This window comes from Haliotis asinina, chromosome 14 (genome assembly GCF_037392515.1).
Source record: "Haliotis asinina isolate JCU_RB_2024 chromosome 14, JCU_Hal_asi_v2, whole genome shotgun sequence".
NCBI classification, from domain to species: Eukaryota; Metazoa; Mollusca; class Gastropoda; order Lepetellida; family Haliotidae; genus Haliotis; species Haliotis asinina.
Window position 1 is genome coordinate 17382321 of NC_090293.1, and position 22859 is coordinate 17405179.

At 37.8% G+C, this 22859-nt stretch overlaps 1 protein-coding gene across 1 annotated transcript; it reads right to left on the reverse strand.

Moving 5' to 3' along the window:
* Positions 1-2: 2 nt before the first annotated feature.
* LOC137262302 (glycerol-3-phosphate phosphatase-like) lies at positions 3-21127 on the reverse strand. The gene is made up of 8 exons (XM_067800125.1): positions 20980-21127; positions 16670-16737; positions 10335-10427; positions 7720-7857; positions 6314-6376; positions 5382-5529; positions 2935-3076; positions 3-1955 (listed from the first exon to the last, which is right to left on the reverse strand). Exons 1-8 carry the CDS (start codon positions 21125-21127, stop codon positions 1766-1768), a joined length of 990 nt encoding a protein of 329 aa, XP_067656226.1. The 3' UTR covers positions 3-1765.
* Between the last annotated feature and the right edge of the window lie 1732 nt (positions 21128-22859).

Genomic DNA, 22859 nt, shown 5'->3' on the forward strand with positions numbered 1-22859 from the left:
TCTTTTATTTTTTTTTCTTATTCTTGAAGAAATACGGCAGATCCTTAAAACAAAAAAAAACAAAATTGGTCTGACCTAATCATTTTGTTACTGCCAACAGCGGCACATGAAGATGTCCCAAATTTGAAGTCCTATGTATGGGTCTATTCATAAGTAATTACACATGAAAGAAACCAACAGTATATTGTATAGAGGATACTAAACGACCTTCCATGTAATACCATTTTTATTAAACGAGTTAACGACTTGATACTAAATCTTTAACGAGTTTAATGAAAATGGTATTACACGGAAGCGAGTTTAGTATTCTGTTTATTACTCGCCAACACAAATTGACAGAAACTGCGGCGAAATTGCCTACCGTGTGAGGACTCTCAGCTTTCAAGTCAAGCAAGGTCTAGTAAAATCATGACATCAACATTAGCATTGTGATATCACAACTTTGAACCATTTTGACGTCATACGTCAAGCGGTATTAAACTAGTGTAATATTGAAGTGAAAATATTACACTGCAGTATCTTCCATGGGCGAGTAATAAAGTATATATTACAATACATGCATCATTACTACAACACAAGAGTTAGGCCAATACCCATCATTGCGTATACTGACGACATTTTAACTCATTCTAAAACATGTTCACTCTTTGTCTGCTTCATGTGCACTGGGACATCATTCGATTAATACAGTATCTGTTAAAAACAAAATACCAACATTGGCATATTTTTGTAGTAACTTTCGGAGGACATCTCTCTATTTTACTGGTGTTCACAGTTACCTAGAACAACTGGTAACTTACAGACTTCTTCTATTTCTCTTGTGGTTACCAATATATAGCATATATAAAAACATCAAAAACACAATAATACGAGACAGGATAAGTTTAAAAACTGACTGCATGTTTCTTCTGTGTCTCTCTAAACTACAGAGATCATGTTAAATTTTACGTCAATTTTAGCAACATTTAAATATCAGAGCAGGAGATCATCTACACATGAGAACCAGAATTCATATACAATGTAATAATGGAGAGCAAAGTCACTGCAGTAAGAAATCAGTGCAAAGAAATCTGTCATTGGTCCATATCTGCGTAAATATTTATACCACTACTATTGCAACTACAATAACGATTACCTGAGGTATAAGTAGGACACTTAGAACATGACAGCCTATTGAAAATCTACAGTTTTATTTTTGCTTGAGCAAACATACAACTGGATATTCTAATGGAGAGCAAAACAAGACAAGCAACAACATGTGTACATGTACATATATAATCATCTATGGTCAGATGTGTAGATGAACGAACGCTCGTGGTTGGCCAAACCTTATTTCTCACCCATGACAAAAGCACCCAAGTAGCATGATTTTTCATAAAAACAATTACACTTACAAATATTCTAAAACAATTAGAAACTGTTATTGCACAGGAATCGACAGGATTGTTAACATTTTTAAGTATTTCAAAAATGATGCTCTGCACCTTACATGCGTATGTATGGCAGCTTTAAAAATTTAAAAAACAAAACATTAGACAAAATCTTAGACAAAAAGTTAATAGTTTACAAGTTTGTTATTACAGATATAACATAACAGGCAAAGTTCGATTGCCAAGCATGTAGAATAGATCTTGTGGAGAAAATAATTGGGAAAACATGCAACAGAACAAAGAAGCAAATAAATAATAATGAAGAAAACACTGGGCTGTCAAAAAGTCAAAACACTAAAAACAAAATGATTTAATATCTTAAACTTCATTCATCATCAACTCTGTTGTTGTGACTTCTGGAGAAGTTTTTCCAGGTCCCCGAGGGTTGATGTGTAATAATCCGGGAACTGGTCCTTGGTGAAAACACTTGATTCAGGGTTGACATCGGCTTCAATCGACACACCACTCAAAACAAGAAGCGACTTCAACCCACACTTCTTGGCCAGTCCTATATCAGTGTTGATTCTGAAACAGTTGAAACAAACACTAAGAAGTATTAAGGACAAGTTCCTGTGCCTCTGCTTGGTTTTCATTAGTGAGCGATTGAGCTGCAAGAAGAATATGTAAATGTCTTTTGATTATGAGAAGAAAGTCCGACTTTCATGCTTAGCTACTGATGGACAAAGTAATAGATTAGCCAGTGCAGTGAACGCGTTTCGGACAAGCAGGCGGGGCAAGTAATCTGGACGAATACATTTGGTTGCTACAGGTAGATTGGCGAATAAGCATGTGCAATATATGCTGACTGTTGCATGAAAGCAGTACCGCTACTCTTTTGCACGTGTCTCATACTGCGATTTAGTTCAGTTCACTAGATTTTTAGGAGTGACTGTCGTCGGTTTTCTTGTTGTCAGGGCTCCCTGATTTCTCCCACTTTTCCATTCACACTTCCGTTTCAAGTAGTTTGTTGTCATATTATATATATGTAATAATGATCGTACATAAATGCCAAATTTGACATATGCATGTGGTTGCTAAAGTCTGCAATCATTAAATCAGAAAATCATGATGTTCTACTAAGCATGTGATTGGCATTAAGTTATGAGGATTTCAGATTTGGAATCTGTTGTTAATTAATGCCAATAAATAAAGGGAAGTAACTCCTCACTGAGTATAACCGAGAGTGATTTTGTACAACCATTTTCATAATTTTTCTGATTTAAATCAACAAAAACACTGCACACTAAAGTTGCTCTTAATTAAATAACTGAACATTATCATGAATGTTTAAATGCATTTAGAGTATTAGTGTCTGCTAACTTTGATGCTTTTGACAGACATCTGTAAGTCAGCACAAATGACAACCCAACAGTTGCCGCTTTCAACAAGAACCTAATGACAGTTCTAGCCCATATCTTCATCAGTTAGAAAGATTTTGATTAAGACCGCTAGAAACTGAACCCATAGTCCCTGTGCACGGGACTGAACATGGGGGCTTTCTTACCGGTCACCAACCATACAGCAACGAGCTGGGTCAAGGTTGTGGGCCTTTTGCAGGACATCAAACATCGGCCTCTCGGGCTTTCCCAAAACAATTGGATCTCTTCGACTGGCACATTTCACTGCACTGACCATGGTTCCAGTTCCTGGAATTAAAAAGGACAGTTCTGTGGAATATATTGTCATTTATTCATCAATTCAATCATTGAGTGAATAAGTGAGTTTAGTTTTAGCACTCAGCAATATTCCAACTATATGGCCGCGGTCTGTAAATAATCGAGTCTGGAACAGAAAATCCAGTGATCAATAGCATGATCATGGGAACCGATGACGTGCCAACAAAGTCAGCCAGCCAGACCACCCTATCCCGTTAGTTGCATCTTACGACAAGCAGAGTCACCTTTTATGGCAAGCAAGGGTTGCTCAAGGCCTATTCTACCCCGGACCTTCACGGGTCTGACCAGCAGTTATTGTATTTTTTCCAGTTTAGCCTATTGGTCTAAAGATTTAAACCCTCAGGGTATGTTCTTTTCACTACTTTCAGCTGGCAATGTTGACATTTGCCCCATGTCCAAATGGCAAAAACATTTGTAGCTGAGTGAAGTTGGAGTGGGAGAGCGAGTTTAGATTTTTGCTGCTTTAGCAATATTCAAGCAATATCTCTGCAAAATACAATAGAAATGGGCTTCACATACTGTACCCATGTGGGGAATCAAACCAGGACCTTCAGTGTGACAGGCAAATGCTTTAACCACTAGGCTACTCCACCATCCAAGGTCTTGTTGGAAATTGGATACAAATGTTTGCTATTGAGTTTTTTCTGCTGCTGGGAATGATGAATGGTCAATATGGAATCACTATGTGCGTGTATTCCAGCTTTATCATGTTAGTTATAGTGCCCATTTAATAATGATCACATCAAAACAATCGAGTGATTGATATTGTGAACGGTAATCCATTAGGCCTGCTAGGAATACTTTAGGAATATGATACGTATCACGAATATGTGTGTGTCATATTCCATCACACAGTGACACCCATCCTTAAAGATCAGCATTGCTTGCTGGGACCCAACACTAATTTGTCCCAGGCAAGTGTCAAGTCCACCTTCAGCAGAGGCCACACCTGAACCTAATGTCATACACAGCTCTTGTGTACAATGATTGCCAGCTACAATCCAGTCTTGCGTATCACAATGGCAGTCAAACTTAACCTTCCAGACAATTGTTCAGGAGCACAAGACTTCATCTCAGCCTACATGTCTTAGCTGTGAAGGGGGACACATATGGGTGTTATCTTTAGAAGTAGTGGTTACTGCACACATAAACTTGACACAATAGTCAATGTTACATTCCTTCAAATAATAGAAAATGTTTCTGGATAACACTACAATTGTTTTTAACTGAAATAGGTAACACAGACAATAATAGAATTTAAAGAAAAGATGTGTAGGCATCATCTGTTGTTTATGAAATGATGGTTAAGTCCTAAATATAGATAATTAGTGATTGAGTGTGTTTAGTTTTACGCCGCACTCCGCAATATTCCAACAATATGGCGGCGATCTGAAAATAAATAAGTCTGGACCAGACAATCCAGTGATCAACAGCATGAGCACTGATCTGGGCAATTAGGAACTGATAACATGTGCCAACCAAGTCAGTGAGTCTGACCACCCACCTAATCCTGATAGTTGCGCCTTACGACAAGCAAAGTCGCCTTGTACAAGCATTGTACTTGATCCATTGTTTCAGTATAGATTCATATATCGTTGTCAAACAAAATCATATTCACCAGAAGAAGTTGTTATCCATAAAGAATGTATATAGAGATGTTGGGTTTTGTAAATACATGTTCTCTGAATTTGTGTTCGATCCAATCCAAAATCATCTTAGTAGAGATGATAAACTATTGTGTGGCTGGAAACTGTCATTTGTCCAAGTGCAAAGCAGGATTTGAAACCACTTTTCCCCCCAGGGGGACATTTAGTGGCTCGTCTGAACTCCAATTTCGCGGGCTTTTTTTCCATCGCTTTTTTTTATAGGTTGAATTGGCATTTTTGATGATTTGTTTCAGTTAGTGCATATCGAAAGGGATTAGAATCTGCAAAGTTGTGTTTTATGTTGCATGTGACCTTTAAGAAAGACTGTAAAATGATTGCATATACTTTTAAAACCTACCAACAAAAGTTGTGACAATCAACATTGGTGAACCCGTAACCTCAAAAGAATGACCTATGATCTTTGAGTGTTTTCTTTTGGTCTGATTATTCCAATACCTAATACTTAACTATTGCATCAGAGGATAAGTAGATATTTTTTTAATTTATGAAGTCTGTTTGGAATGATATCTTTTTCGCACCAGCTGATGTAGATACAGAGGTCTAGAGTCCATTAAGCAAATGGTAGACAAAACATTCCACAGTTTTCAATATGAACCACACACACTAACCTGGAATAACAATTTCCCCTTTTGCCGGTAGATTACTATCTTCATTTGTTGCCAAGAAGATTGTATCTTGTTTCTTCAGATAACTGCTGGCTTTAAGTATTTTAGGATAGCTCAAGTACTTGTCAAACCCAATCATGACACAGTTCACCTGGAATTATACAAAGAGTTACATTGATAAAATATCACAATAACAAAGTTCATATATGGGCAGATATAATAAGGTATAATTAGGCATGGATGACATTTATTATATATAACTTCTTCTTGAAAAATGACTTGACACAATAAATGTGTTGCTTCCAAAGACAGTCTGTTAAAAACTGATTTTTTGTCCAGAGTGAGTCAGTCAATCAAACAGTCTTGACATCATTTTAATTTACTCATGGAAGGATTATCTTGATGTGAGAGGGAAGGTTGAAGTGACTCAGTTCACAAATGTTAAAATGCATTGTCAAATACATGTCATGAGATTCGTGAAGCAAGAAAAATGATTTCTGAACTGAACTTTGAGCCATGATCACATCCCTTGCATACCCAAGGGCTGCAGCTTGGTTAGTTTGAAGACCAGTTCTAACCCAGATATTTAAGGGTACTACGTGTATTGTTGCCACATGACAGGGGATGGAAACCATTAACTTCCTCTCCTTGGACAGATGCTCTTATGAACTGAACCAATTATGCTAGGCCATCTGGGCAGAGATCGCATTTACTAGACCAACGAGGCTGCCACCGAAAATGTGGGTGGGTGGGTGGGTGGGTGTCAGAGTGAGTGAGTGAGTGAGCGAGCGAGTATGGTTTTATGCCACTTTTATTCCAACAACATCACTGAGGGGTACACCAGAAATGGGCTTCACACACTGTACCCATGGAATCGAACCTGAACTATATATATGTACACAAAGCCATGGCGTATATCGAACTGAATTACTTACCTCTGGATCCAACTTCATTGTCAACCATTCTGGATAGAAGCCATCTATCATTTCCTGGTCAGGCTGAAAAATGGGACATTTTTACTTCATTTTCACAAAACGACTGCATTTCAAGCTGAATGAACAAGAGTCATCAGAAGATGACATATCCCCCGACTCCCACATATTTGAAAGGACAAATCATCACTTATTGTGTTTTTAGACCAAGTCTGAATTGTTTCCATGGAATTCATGAAAAATATAAATGCTGTATATCTGTTATCAGAAAAAGTCGCAATTTCAAGATCTGTCTCGTATATATCTGCCAAGACGTTTTGAAAGATATGAAATGGTTTTCGAGGTGTGCTCCAGAAACAAAGTCAGCAACGTGTTCATAGAACCGAGAAAATAATACATCATAAAAACCTCTAAATAGCAAAAGGCACCACTTTAGGTTCCGATTGATATATGTCCCAAGTTTTGCAGAAAAATATTGAACGGTTTTTGTGTTCTGCTCCGGAAACGAAGCCCATCCATCCATTTTGAGACTAAGACTGTAACGTTTCCATAGAAACGGAGAAAATAATAAATCAGAAAAACATGTAAATAGCAAAAGGCACCACTTTGGGGTCTGCCACACATATCCACCAAGTAACACTGACAGATATTAAGAAGTTTTTGAGTTCTGCTCCGGCAACGAAACACACCTCTCACTTTTGAGACAAAGTCTGAATCGTTTCCATGGAAACTGAGAAACTAAGAAATCACAAAAACCTATAACTGAACAGTTTCTGAGTTATGCTCCGGAAACAAAATGATTACGGACGGACAGACAGACAGACGAGGCGTTGACTATATGCCGGGGGGATAAAATAGTACATTTACTGATACATCAACTCTTCATAAGTTTTGCTCTTGCAGTTGTTGTAATACAGTTAAATATACCCAAGATGTTGATTATTTATCACCATCTCCATGTCTGATTACTATCATTATACACTAATTCAACCCTTATTACTGCAGGACACCATATTTATCATACAAAACTGTATTCCATAGGAGACAGTATATTTTGCACAATGCCCTGACAATGCTATGATGTCATGGACTTGATGACATCACAATGCTATGACATTGCTATACTGTCTAATGGCAGTGTTGTGAACAGAGATGTACATTTTTTAATTGAAATTACTTATGAATTGTGAACAGAGATGTACATTTTTTAATTGAAATTACTTAGGGAGAGTAATTTTTTATCATACATAGAATCTCACCCTTGTGTCTTCTGATATCAATTGTGGTGATATATTTGATATCAAGACACTTGTGGAGATTCTCTATATATCATTACACAACTCCCTAGGCCTGTATGCTGATAATCATCGACTGTATTACCTCAACACCATATGTACCCATATACTTACCCCTATGCCTGTGTGCCGAATACCATATTTATCGAGCTCCGCGCCCATAGCAGGATTCCCCACCAGATACACCTTCCCAGTGAAGTTAATGTTTTTCAAGTATAAAGCTCCAATAAAGGCCGTACACACAATCTCTTCCTGTTGAAACAAGTGAAAAAGGCATGATCAGTATATATTGGCTAAGTTTTGAACTGAAATTTGTATGTCATATTGTTACCCACCAAAATTCAATACAACATCCAAGTACAAGAAATTATAGAAAAGTGTTTATTTTTCATGACCATAAATTCTGCTTTAATTTCTTAGTCATTTGGACTTTATGGTCGAGGATAAATTGTTCCATTCCTATGTGAAATGTGACATGCCATTCAATTGTGACACTTGGACCACCACTGATGGTAACTATGGTAACAGTCACATCTCCTATATCTCCTATGATCACCAACAAATGCAAATTATGACTCAACCCAAAGAGCATCATAATTCAAATTTCTGATGCCTAAATGAATTCTGGCATATCCAGAGAAATGGATCAGACATCCTCGATATCTCCAGAGTATACGTTTGGATATATCTCCACTATACCCTGGATACATCTACAGAGGATATATCTCCAAAGATTTTATTACCTCCCTTGGCTGGCTCTTTATACAATCAGGTGTCTACGTCGGAAAGCTGAGCGTACCAATTACATCTGACTTTCGCTTCTTAAATTAACTAACCGATTAAACTTGGCAACACAAATGACGTGGAGGTACTCTGAAAGAGGTAGCAGGTGTTACTGCATAAATGTTTTTAAAGTTTCAGATCTGTCAATCTGTCTGTATGATTTTCCCCAAAATCTGGGTCGCACTGCGAAGAAACCTTCATGGCTGCCACCTTTATCTTTGTTAACACTCAAGCTCTTTTGTCACGGCGGGAGAGTTGAGTAGCTATGGTGAGAATGGAGGGAGGTAATAAAATTATCAGCCCGAGCCATAGATGTATGCAGGGTATAGTGGAGTTTTATACTGGCATAGGAACATCACAACTACTTCAAACAGGAACAATAACTCTATTCAATTCCAGTGTTACTTAATATCACCGGAGTACATTGTATTGCTGTTACTTGTTTCTGCTTTCTCATTTCAAAGAATTTAACCTCCATTTATCATCTAAAAGAAGGAGAAAGACACATTTGTTTAAGACATATTCTGATGTGATTATCACCATATGTTCACCTTACCCCTCAAAAACCCCAAAACCCCCAAACCGAAAAAAAAAAAAAAACACAAATAAAACAAGCTACATTAAATCCCCAAAGCAGAAACTCCAAAATGACTTTGAAAATAAAAAAACAAAAAAAGACTAAAAATCAGACTATTAAGTTCCCCATATATGTGAAATAATATGACCAATGTTAAAGATTAAAGTTGATTAGTTACAAACAGATATAATATTATTGTTTCGAAACTGATGGTGATTTATAATTAGTTGATGAAAATGTTGGAAGCGCATGTACAATCACCACCATAAGCCCACAAGATCGTCAGAAATACACCAGTGAGAGCCGTTATGTCAACAAATGCATGTGCATGTATTTGAATGGATCAGTGTCATTTGCATGATTTTTAAAAAAACTTCACAATTACTACTTTCAATATTACAGTTGTGACGATTCATCGATACACAAGTTATTGCGATTCAAAAGCTGCACAATACGATACATCGATACGATTGTCGTGTATCGATTCAACACGATACTTAGATACTTAGCAGTCAATGAAAACACCGTCTCCCCTTCTATTTAGATTTTCGTGGAAAATATTGCCATGGACATGCTCCGACTGCAAACATTTTCACAAATTTATTTTGTTATCTGTGCAAAAAAGCCAGTTGTGCCAATGATGATCCCTGCTGTTCCATTTTTTTGGAAAACACTACTTCACTGACACATACTAAACATTTTTAATAAAATGTAATTCATGATGACGTGTTTATTTTTCTTGGGAGAAGAATACCTTCCTTGAAATGATAACAGCACATTATTTCCAGTACTTTTATTTTTCTGTATACCAGGACAAAATATCATGATACGTATCGCATCGTATGTATTAGACTACATCGTGGCATGGGCGTATCGTCACAACTCTATTCAATATGATGATTCGTATTTTTTTATTTTTTAAACAATAACATACTGATGCCATAAGCAATGTGAATAGTCAGGATTAGTTTGATCAAGGCACTGCACTCATTACGCATGTTATGATTGGTTTGTCATATTTTCGTACATAACAAGCATCGAGTAGCTTCAAACATTGTGCCCATATGGGTCATCGAACACAGGTCTTCGACATGATGAGCAACGTTTTAATCACTAGGCTACATCACCACCCCCTACGGGTCAGGAAACTGTCATGGCTAAAACAACATGACAAACATACTTCCCGAAGTTTAATGTGACATTTCACTGACTGTTACGAATTATAGATGTCTCCAGAGCCTATCAATAATTGATAATGCATGCTAGATAGATCGAAAAACCAATAATTCGATCCATGGTCTCAGAACATATTACAATATTATCAGGAGCACAAGATCTGCTCCATGCAATATATGAAGAGGACACAAACCTCTGTAGCATTGTAACCAAACTTCTGACACTTCTGTGCATACTGCTCTCGGGTACTGGAACTGTTATTAGTTGCATAGAAAACCCTCTTGCCCTTAAACAAAAGCAATTGAGACATATATAAAAAGGGAACAATACACGACAAAGAACTTAACACAAGGTCATTCTTTTAGGTTGTAAAATCTGCAGTTTCATGTTAATTGTGTGAAACAAATTGTCTACATAATATATTTTAAGCTCTTGAGCCTTGCACTTTTATCGTTGAGATTTTAAATCAAATTTACCTTTTATAAAACACAATTGATATTCTCATAATCACATTTGAGCGACAGAAAATTCTTATCACCAAAAAATATATTATCAACAATTGAACAATTTTAAATTCTGCTCAAAAAAGAGCTCTACCACCAATTTCAGTCTAAGTCAAAGTAGTTGCCATAGAAACACATTTTATTCAGAAATCCAAAACTACCAAATGGCACTAGTACACCACCATGTCTACCTATGTACAGATGCATGGATTCCTTTTTAATACCCCTGCAAAACGTGTTCTGAAGGATAACAAGAGCCAAAAATAAATACTTTATGATAAATGGTTTGAATTCTAAACATTTCTAGAAAGTTTAAAATGATTAACAAAATGACCGTACGAAAACATCCCCCCTCATAAAAAAAAGAAAGAATTTTTTTATTTCACTACGGTATACCAAACCCAAGGCAGTACTACCAGTACTGCAGTACACTGTTTTACCCTAAGCATATATTCCCAATGAATCAAGTGATTGTGTAACTAATGTGCATAAACTTTACAGAGAACTGCATCTGCTACAAATTAGAAAAGTAGATCAAGGAGTCAGTACCTAATTACATTGATAAGGTCAATTACCACTAGAATCAAACAATAGTTTCCCAAAAATTGGAAGACACAGTTAGAAAATGAAGGTTAGAAATGAACTGAGGCTGTGGATAAAAGACTTACAATGAATAAAACAATAAAAAATATACCGAGAATGATGTAAGGTCAGGTGTAACACAGACACAACCCTGAAATTTATTGATTTTTACACACATTCTCAAAATCTTTTGACTAATACATCAGACTATAGCCAGAATGTATGTGAGCACTGCAAACACATAAGGTCTCTCAATGACATTTAGAAGTGACACTGTTACGAGAGTGTAGTTTATGTAAATTGTATTATTAATTAAGTAGTAATTATTATTGGGTCACAACGTTTAGTGTTTTGAATGATAATTATTATGGGTCACATTTCGTATCATAAATGTTCAGTACTTTTAGTATTTTGGCTGCAGGCCTTTAAGGAAGTGCTCTAGAGTTACCTCCCCTTGACTTTGAGTTTTGAGTAATTTGATTTGATTTCAGGGAGGCTGGCCAAGATGATTCTACGTTGATGGCGATGGTCATATGTGCTCGAACTTTCAGGAAATGTTGACTATATGTATAAAGGCTGGTTGCTGTGTTGTTGACATAGACACAGACAGATTAACTGTAGTACATAGCTCTGCCTCTCCGTCATTGCTTGATCTACATAACCACTGCCTGACCGCTCGCTGTGTTACATTCTGCATAGCTGCTTCTCACTCTCACATAAAGACTTCGGTGAGTTGACATTATATGTGACCCATTACTTTAGAACTGATTCAGTTGTATTGTATATGAAACCTCTCTTGTGAATCTTTTGTATCTTGCCTTTGTTTTAGCTCAATTTATTGATAATCTTAGACTTGTCAGTGTTGTATTTTGCTGGTTCTGATGGGATTTCTCACACCTTTTGTCACGGCAAATTTTTTACTGTAACAATACACATAAGAGAGTGAGTGAGTGAGTGAGTTTAGTTTTACGCCGCTTTTTAGCAATATTCCAGCAATATCACAGCGGGGGACACCAGAAAATGGGCTTCACACATTGTACCCATGTGGGGAATCGAACCCTGGTCTTCGGCGTGACGAGCAAATGCTTTAACCAATAGGCTACCCCACCGCCCCCTACACATAAGTGAGTGAGTGAGTTTAGTTTTACGCCGCACTCAGCAATATTACAGCTATATGGCGGCGGTCTGTAAATAATCGAGTCTGGACCAGACAATCCAGTGATCAACAACATGAGCATCGATCTGCGCAATTGGGAACCGATGACACGCGTCAACCAAGTCAGCGAGCCTGACCACCCGATCCCGTTAGTCGCCTCTTACGACAAGCTGAGTCGCCTTTTATGGCAAGCATGGGTTGCTGAAGGCCTATTCTACCCCGGGACCTTCACGGGTCCTACACATAAGAGAACTTTATAGATGTAAACTCCTTTATCATGATGAACACATGTCGGACTATATCCTTAAACCTTCATTGGGTAAACTCTATTCACCTGATGGAATAAGGACATAATAACGGTCAGTATGCCACAGATCATGTGACTTTAAGAAAGCAACTTGTCCTGACTAATTATCCACTTACCCTGATATTTTTATGATATAATCATAATGGTGTAATTGTGAAAGAATAAATCAACATAGTGTCTGATGTTAATGTTTACTGGACTATTTATTGAGATGTGATAAATAGCAAAGCAAGACAACTCTACTTTATGATCACTGTGAAATATAATAGCTACATTTTGAACAGACATGAAACGAAAGCGAAGTTTATTTGCAGTCTGAAACTGCGACTAAGCAGAAATTATCTGGTAGCCCATGGACAAGTAAGATAGCATTATTTCATTGCCCAAAATAAAAACTGACTAGTCTCCGGCATCAGGCAATGGGATTTTTAACCCTTGAAATGTTATGCTCATCCTTATGTGAACACACAGCTGTTAAGGGACCGTTCATAATTTGTGGCCTGTGGGATGATGATGATTTTATGGGGCAGCAGGTACAATGTGAATAACCTCCCCCAGTGATTTATGTACAGAGCATGGAGTACCAGCAACTAAGAAGGTGATGTGGCACACAGAGAACTATTATGAATTTATGATATTAGCACGGAGGCTGAATAATTCCAGTCAATATAACACAATATGTATTGCAATATCTTTTGAATTATTGCAATATATAGTAATTTGAGAATCAGGGCAGTATCCGGCCCTGCTTATAGCAGACAGTTACATTTTCCCGCATATATTTATTATGAACAAAACATTCAACATCTGCTCAGACTATTACAAGGTTGCAGCCGTCCTGGACATCCTTTCACAAAGCACTAATAGTCCTAGGGCTGATCCAGAAAATATTGCACCCCTGTTCCAACATAGGTTTTATGACATTTTCATAATATTTGGAGTGTATATATATGATTTTAAAACATTAACCAAAAATAAAAGTTTCCATTCTCTTAAAAAAATCAATTTTTATTACCGAAGGTACAGTACAAATCACCAACTGATGAAAAAAAAAATCATATGTCATATGTAACTCAATTTGCTAAGCATCTACTCAGAGATTAGCAGAAACCTGCAATGTTAACCCGGTAACATAATGATAACATTCACACAGATGTTTAAAGTTAAATATTTGGAAAATAATTGTATTCTTCAGAAATGTCTTGTGTTTTTACAGCGATTTGCTCATGATGATTTTTCTTGTTTTAACTGATCAAATGTGTGTGGTTGCAAGTTATACCATCATCCTCAATATCTCCAGGGTATACGCTCCGATAAGTCTCCACTATACCCTGGACGCATCTACGGCTCTGCCAGATAAATTTATTACCTCCCTTTGCTGGCTCCGCCTTCTCACAGTAGCCAATCAGCTAGGCCGCCGTTTTAACAGAGCTTGCCAGTGTCAACAAAGGTAGCGGCCGCAACTGCGAAGGTTTGCCCACTGTGCGTCCCAGATTTTAGGGAAATCATACAAACAAATTGACAGGTCCGAAACTTTAAAACAACATATGCAAGAACGCCGTCTAACTCTTCCAGAGAACCTCTGCATGGTTTGTGTTGCCAAGTATAATCGGTTAGATAATTCAAAAACGAAAGTGAGTTGTGATTGGTTTGCTCAACTTCCCAGCGTAGACACCTGACTGGATGAAAAGACAGTGAAGGGAGGTAATAAATTTATCTGGCAGAGCCGTAGATGCGTCCAGGGTATAGTGGAGACTTATCGGAACGTATACTCTGGAGATATCGAGGATGGTTATACCATATGCATATCAACATTTTCGTATATTCAAGAGCTATTGAGAAATATAAGGTGTCTGCAGCTGATTTCCATTTGTGCAACACTGTGAATAGTTGGTTTGCTGTCTTTCTGAGAGGACTAATGACAGTATAAGACATGTGCATAACAGTTTAGTGCGATGATTCTCAGTCAAAATCCAAGTCATCTTCAGATAACAGAACGGGCACTTTTATTTTTGGTTAATGTTTTAAAATCATATATAAGGAGATCATAAGTCACTAAAGTAACATTAGTTCAATGCTAAAGAATGGGAGTTCAGGTTAACCTTTGTAAAGGTTGCTTCATGAAAGGCCCCCCTGGTACACAAATTTGACAGGACATTTGTCCCTCTTTTTGAATGAGATAAACTCTTACACTATGTAAGTTACAGTCGATAATGATCACCTAGATGTATGATAAAAAATAGTTTTTCACCCATGATCATGTCAGTGGCCACTGGTTCATCTGCCAATCCACTTAGCCGAGGGAAAATTAGTGAATGATTTGAACTGATTTCGTTGGCTTTTTTTTCTAACTTTATAGGTTGAATTGGCATTTTTGATGATTTGTTTCGGTAAGCACATGCCGAAAGGTATTAGAATCTGCAAAGTTGTGTTTTATGTTGCTTGTGACATTTAAGCAGCATATGTATTTCATGCCAGGGGCATGAGGCGACAGTCCGTCGTCATAACTGGCTGAGCGACCTAATTGTCATCTATAGTCTGATCTTTGTTTTCAGCAGCTATTCATATTTTTTCTATGTTTTGTCCAAATTTATGAGTAAACATGCTATTCTGGATATCCTATTATGTATCCTGCTGAAGACTCAGTAAGTCTACCATGGGCTATTTCAACATATGCTTTTTGTAATTGGGTTTTTTTTAGCGATACAGAGTAACAGCCTAAAAACAGTTTTTTTTATTTCCAAATAAAGCACTGTCTAAATGGAGAATAATAACATACACTGCACAGCAGTGTCTCTCCTCCCAGAATTCTCATTTCCTGTAAGATCACTTGTTAACAAGAGAATCAACTGAGGTGACGTGAAACGGGGTTTAATGCTGAAATTTTCCCTTTTGACAACGTGCATGTGTGTGTGTGTGTATGGCTGCTTGAACAACCCCAGACTTAGGCTGGTTTTATAGTGCTAGCTCACTGTGATACCGTGAGGCTGTTAAGCATCAATACCCCACTCAGACGCATTATAAAAACTCTGAGACGACCAGTCCTTGTCACACCCATTAATGTCGAGTGCCAGACAGGAGCAAGAAGTACAATTCTTAACATCTTTGGGTATGACTCGGCTGAGGATCGAACCCACAACCATCTCTCCAGGCAGACAGTCTAACCCCTGTGCCATTGAGGCAGGTCCACTCGGCTGGGGATCGAACCCACAACCATCTCTCCAGGCAGACAGTCTAACCCCTGTGCAATTGAGGCAGGTCCACTCGGCTGGGGATCAAACTCACAACCATCTCTCCAGGCAGGCTTTCTAACCCCTGTGGGGGCAGTGAGGTAGCCTAGTGGTTAAAGCGTTCGCTCGTCGCGCCGAAGACCCGGGTTCGATTCCCCACATGGGTACAATGTGTGAGGCCCATTTTCTGGTGTCCCCCGCCGTGATATCGCTGGAATATTGCTAAAAGCGGCGCAAAACCAAACTCACTCACTCACTCTAACCCCTGCGCCATTGAGGAAGGTCCACTCGGCTCATGTTAAGATTCTAAGATTCTAGCCAATATATAAAACACATACACATACAAAAACAGAAAACTTTCTCATCTCACTTCTCAGTAGAGGTGTGACGATACAGAAGATTCACGATACGATACGATATGTATCGCAATATCTTGGAATGATACGATATGATACGATTCACATCATCATATGCCATCTTTAGAAATTTGCTTTAAAAATGTATGTTTTGACATCATGTAACTGTGTAAATTTTTACATAACCGCCAATTTCTCATGAAAATTTACGATTTTAAGGTCAATGATACGTATCACAATACGAAAAAAGTATCGACATATTTATCATTCGATAAAGTATCACGATTATCAATATTATGATATGTCGTCACAGCTCTACTTCTCAGGTCCTGAAATTCAAGCTCAAACTGTTAAAATCACGACTTATGATAATACTTCTTGTCGTTGGCCTTACCAATTTTCTAAGAAGATTGATTGTCTCCAGACTTCCAGGAATAGCACCATTTCCATCCCATAACACACCTGAAACAAGAAATGTTTTGCAGTTTCAAATGAAGAGTGAGCCAGTATGGTTTTATGTCGCTTTAAGAAATATTCCTGCAATATCACTGCTGGGGACACCAGATCAAAATGGGCTTCACACTTCGTACCCAGTGGGAAATGAAACCCAGGTCTTTGGCATGACGAGCAGATGCTTTAACCACTGGGCTACCAGAGCACCCTCAAAACAAAGAACACCACTTCATACTGTGTATAGCATCAAGATAAATGTTGTGTCACATCTTTGGTTTCATACTGATGCTGGGATCACCTTACAATTTCATCGTTTACTAAACATGTTCTAAATTTCACATAAAAAAATCCCAGAAGACACATTAATTCCTCAGAAACACAATTTGGTGCATACAAAGCACAGGAATCCGTTATCGCTATGTAGATTAAATATGTACTATGGATATACACATATGCCATATTGGCTAGTGAACAGTTATCAACGCATACCAATTATATTGTCAAAACATCAATAACCCATGTACACAGTTCCAGTCAATTACGATTCCAGTACTTTTTATCTGGCAACAATAAAGGACAGCAAAAGAAAACAGAGAAAAAAGATAAAGTTATGAAACAAGTTTTACTTAGTTGGGAGGAGATGTCCTACAACCCATATAATAGCTAGTCGAAGTATATTAGACATTGTTTCATTCCCAATATATCTACTTTAAAAGAAACCCTAAAATAGTCACACAATCAATTATTCGAGGTTACTGTATGATATAAATATATACTTTATGAGTGGGATGAGAAATTTGGAATGGCAATAACCGTTACAGTTAGTTGCAAGAAAACATCTATCATACTGCCACTATTCTCTTCACCCCCACTTCAAAAAAACATGATCAGCAACAGTGAAAGTGCTGGACACATCTTGAATGGCTAATCAGGCATCAGGATTAATTCTGGTCCATTAGTTTGATGAACAGTGGAGTAATCACCAAAGCTGTCTCAATTCACTCACATAATCGATTAAAAGCCATTGCCCTTCATGAATTCAGGTCATTATTCACAGTCACCAGAACCAAAGATTTATGAATATTTACGATTTATTATTTAAGGGACTGTGTTTTACTTGGACCCTTATGTCCTTTTTTCAAAGTCAGATAAGTGTAATGGAATGTGTACCAGCCTTGCAGTAGCAGGTGATGTTAGTTTGTCAAGGTTGCACATGGTACTGCCAACAATAAGTATTCCACACCAAATTTTATTATTATGAGATCACTGGTTATTGCTCTAAACCAGGGAGCCTATATAGAAGGGGAGAAGAAACTCCTCAAAAAACCACTGAAAGTATGTCTCGGGTCGTTATGTAACCAGTGTAGCCAATATGGTGGCAGCGTAGTATTTAAGATTGAGCCCAGTTTATTTTCAAGAGCTGATTAAGTTCACTGAGTGTTGTAACAACTGAAACCCTACATGTAGAAGATTGGCTAACCATTTTGTCACTTTAGTTTAAGTCAAATAATTGGTATTAGGGTCCGTATTAGGACAGTAGATTTGTAGTAAAGTTTCAAGTCGTTATGTTATAGCTCACTGGTTTCTATTCTCGATACACCACGAAGATAGACTAAGTTGTGCCGATAAACACATTTGTTTAATTTTTAGAAGGAAAACATACCTTTAGTTGAAAGGTATTTGCAAGTAATAGTGACAGTTTTATGACTTAAAAAATTGTTAGGGTCTGTTCTGATCCGCCATTGAAATGCTACATGCCATTGTTCGAGTGTTTCTAGTTATTTCTTCAAAAACATCTTTCACACACACCTTTAATTCATATGAGGGGAATATACTATCAGGTGAAATGTGTTTGCAAGTAATAGTGATAGTTTCATAATCTGAAAAAGAATGTTCGAGTGTATTTGAGGTGTGTGAAAAATGTGACACATCCCCGCTCTGCTATGATCCGCAATTGAAATTCTACATGCTGTTTTTTGAGTGTTTCTAGTTATTACTTCAAAATAGTCTAAGTAAACCTATCCTCAGTACTTTTCGTTACACCCCACTACTGAGTCTAACAAATCTTATGGAAGGTCGTGTCAGGTAACCTTTGAGACTGACCAATCAGAACACGGCTTACCAAATCGCGAAAGTGCACATTCGCACATACCTTTTGAATTTTTATCTCGAAAAGATTCATACCCAAAAGATTCCGAATGATTCCGAATGCTATTTAGCGTACGCTCGCTTCTGGGTGATGCACACGGCATACGTACAACCATGACAACTGTGAGTAAACAGTCGCTGAAAATAGTGTTTTTGGCAATATTCAGGGATGTTATCTTGCGGAAATATTAGCTAATGGTAACCATGTCAACAGAAACCCAAAAGCGTATAAACTGCAGGTCAAATAATTGTTTATATGCAGATTTTTGTTTGTGGAGAGATCTGTGTCAGTGACCTGAATATTTGAAAGTCCCTCCGATCCCTAAATAATAGCCGTTGTCTGATTGGTTAAATCTATTTAACCATCTCGCATTTGACAGGACAGTCATTGGTCACTCAAAGACGACCTTCTACTAGGTTTTGTTAGACTGAGTGGTGGAGTGTAACGAAATACACTGAGACTAAGTTTACGTAGACTGTACTTCAAAAACATCTTTCACATACACCTTTAACTCTTATGAGTGGAATATACTATCAGGTGGAATGTGTTTGCAAGTAATAGGGATAGTTTCATAATCTAAAACAAAATGTTAGGATGTACTAGTATTTGAGGTGTATGAAAAATATGACATATTGCCTATCTGATCTGATTTGCCATTGATGCTTGAGGGTTATAGTTCGGTAACTTCTTTCTTTCTTGTTGATCTTATTATTTGACAAAACTGGAAAGGTGTTTTAGATTGCTTTGTGACAGTTTTACACTTTATTTTTGAGGGCAGTGTGACAGTGTCAGTTAACACATGGTTAATGTCCATTCCATTCCCCACATGCAATAAGATATCTGAATTAATTATTAATGTAAACAAAAATGTCTCAAAGCAGATTTTTTTAAAAGGACGGCTGATGTTAACATGTGTTCTCGAATACTTTTGTGTTTTTTAACATGTTTTGCGAGGGAAGGCTGTGGTGTATCATTTAATCTTTCGTTCATTCACATAATTCTTGCTCTTAATTCCTACTATAATTCATTCATTCATTGTAAAATTCCGACTGATACATTAAACTGGCTGAAGTTCTGTTAAACACAGCTGCAGTTGCGCTGGGAATGAGCCATGTCACTGTGTGCATTGGAGCATGACCAGGCACAGTTAATTAGTACAAATGGTAAAGAAAGCAAGCGAGTGACCTATCTGTGTTGTAGAGTATCCCTGCTCTAACAGATTAACACTGTCGACATGGGTGTTTCATGACCAAGATCTGTTATGGATTACACATCTTTTTAATTTTTCAAACACAACGCTTCAAGGTCTTTTCAAGACCCCTTCATCAGGTGAACTGACAGTTAATGCTATGAAGTAGACCCTATGATGTCATAACAGTGCCATGACATCACAATGCATGTGACATCACAAACACCGGAAAGGGCACAGCATAAGTGTACTTAACTTATACGCTTGCATTCATTTCCCAATATTTGTGATATGTATTATATTCGAAAAATAGTTTATTCACTGCAGCCAAAGTAAATACTCTATTCATATATTATGAGTGTGTACATATTAATAATGGTATATACATAGACTTTAGGTTTGAACACACTTGTAACATCAACAGGAAGAAAATTAGTACATGTTTGCCTCATGACGTTACACGACCTTCGTGCATTATTATCTGTGGAAAATTCCATACATTTTGTCCCGCTCTGTAAGAGTCGAAATGATTGCATTTCATGAGAGTAAAAGACTAGATCTACTAGTAATAGTGGTAGTTACTACATTGAACGAAACATTTTGATTGAGTAAATGGGTGTGAAGATAGGGAAGAAAATTAACAGCTTCGGGACTGTCTTGTCACTAATTGGGAGCGCTCCTCAACTCTGGACAAGGACATTTTCGTATGTACTTTTATAGACTTTCTGCTTCTCACGAAGTCGCAGGATGTCGGCTGCTGTTTTCAAAAACACGTGACAGTCACGTGACAGTTACACGGGCTTTTGTATCTCTCGCGCTGAAAAAGGAGAGTTTCTCTGCTTATCGGTCAAGAGATGTCATTGAACGCACTTCGGACGGGTCAAAATAATCTTGAACATGCATGCGTACCTACCGTCGCAATCAAACAAAAAATTGTCGACACTTTCAACCAGTTCCCGAGACAAATCCGCGTTCAATTTCTGAGCTGCCATAGTCGAGCCGTATTTGAAGCTGAGTGCCTGCAATCCAAGGGCGCGAACTCTGCACAGAAATTTCGCCATGATTCATACTCAAGATGACTGCGCAAGTTTTCATAACGAGGCTGAGATCGAGTCCCGAAAAGTAATTGGTTAATCGGAGGCCACACTGCATTTGTTTGTTTTTTCCTTTTTTTCTGGCACGGGAGAAACCGAGGATTGGCACCGGATATTCCTTCTGGATATTTGTTTTTCTATATTCATGTTTCAATAATTCTATCTCCTTGTCTAATGTGTATGAGGTATACACATTAAACAAGGTATTGATACTGGTAGAATATGAGGATGTGTGAATAGTCTAATGTGGACCAGACAATCCTGTGATTTAACAAGTGTTAATTTATGCCACACGTTCCACAACGTTATGAACATCTATGGACATGACTTTCCGACTGTATGACGACAGATTGTAAATATAACAAGGTGTAGACATGGTAAGAGGGTGATTGATCTAATGAGCATCGTTATACAATGCCATCTGAAAGTTGTCAAATGTAACGTATGTTACATGTATGATTACACTTAGTTTCTTGGTAAGTACAAATTCTAGTACCTTTTTTAGTTGAGTCCTATCCGGGATTCGAACCCACATACTCAACTCAGGCATCTAATCGCCAGCATACAAAGTCAGCCGCCTAGCCCGCTCAGTCAGTCACAGTCACAATGGAAGTCACACAACTGGTAGATGAGACTGCGGAGTTTGTGCACCCCTCTCATAAATGTTAACTAGCACGGCTTCCACTGGAAAAAGCCGTGGCCGAGCGGGTGGAAATCGCGAGTGAGGGTGTGGGACTCATCTTAAAGAAAGTACTAGAATTTGTTACATGAGCATCGACCTACACAATAGGGATATAATGACATGGATAAACCAGCCATGATCACCAGATCTCGTTAGTCGCTCTGAGGACAAGCATTCTCAGGCATTTACAACAAGCATAAGATGGAGGGGACCACTTCTAGTGCTGATCTTCACTGTTACCCGTGTGTGCAATTCCCGCTTTGTAAACACCTGGTGTTCTTCAAAACACTATTTCATTGAATGTCCAAATAGGCGCAAGGAAGTCAGACTTACCTTGGACACCACAGTGACCTTATAAATAGGTCCTCCTTGTTTGTAGATACTTTTCGGAATTGTAGTTTGAATCAGGTGATGTTTATATGTTGCAAGTGCACATGCTATATTTGTTCCACTGAATAATACACAGAGGTTATCACATGAGGAAGAGTACCATACGACTTACTGAAACGAGGGTGAAATGTTGTATACAGTCCAAACGAGAACAATACATAATTTTGCACGGGTTGCGTGTAAGCCATAAGGCATACTTATACTTGCTCGAGTGTAGTAAATTCTGTATCATCCATTTCACTCATGTACATTTCACGATATCACAGTTTACGATATCACAGATGACGAAACACAGAAACACTGTATGCTGGGCAAAAGTGATTTAAGCTCGTTTGCCCAGCATACATTGTTAATATATATGTATATGACACTAGTTATGTTTAAGAAATACAATCCACTCTACCAGCATGTATAATGTAATAATGCACACTTTCGCCCTGAACTAACACAACGTTCAAGTGTGCTGTTTTGCACTATACATACTGGAAGAGAGAAATGTGTTTATTTTCTAAAAATAATCTAAATACTTGCCAACGCTCATCTGCGACGTTTGTGTGATGTTGCTGGTCCGTTGTTTCAATCACCCACAATGTCATTTGTTCACAAAAACTATGCAGTTACGGCCAA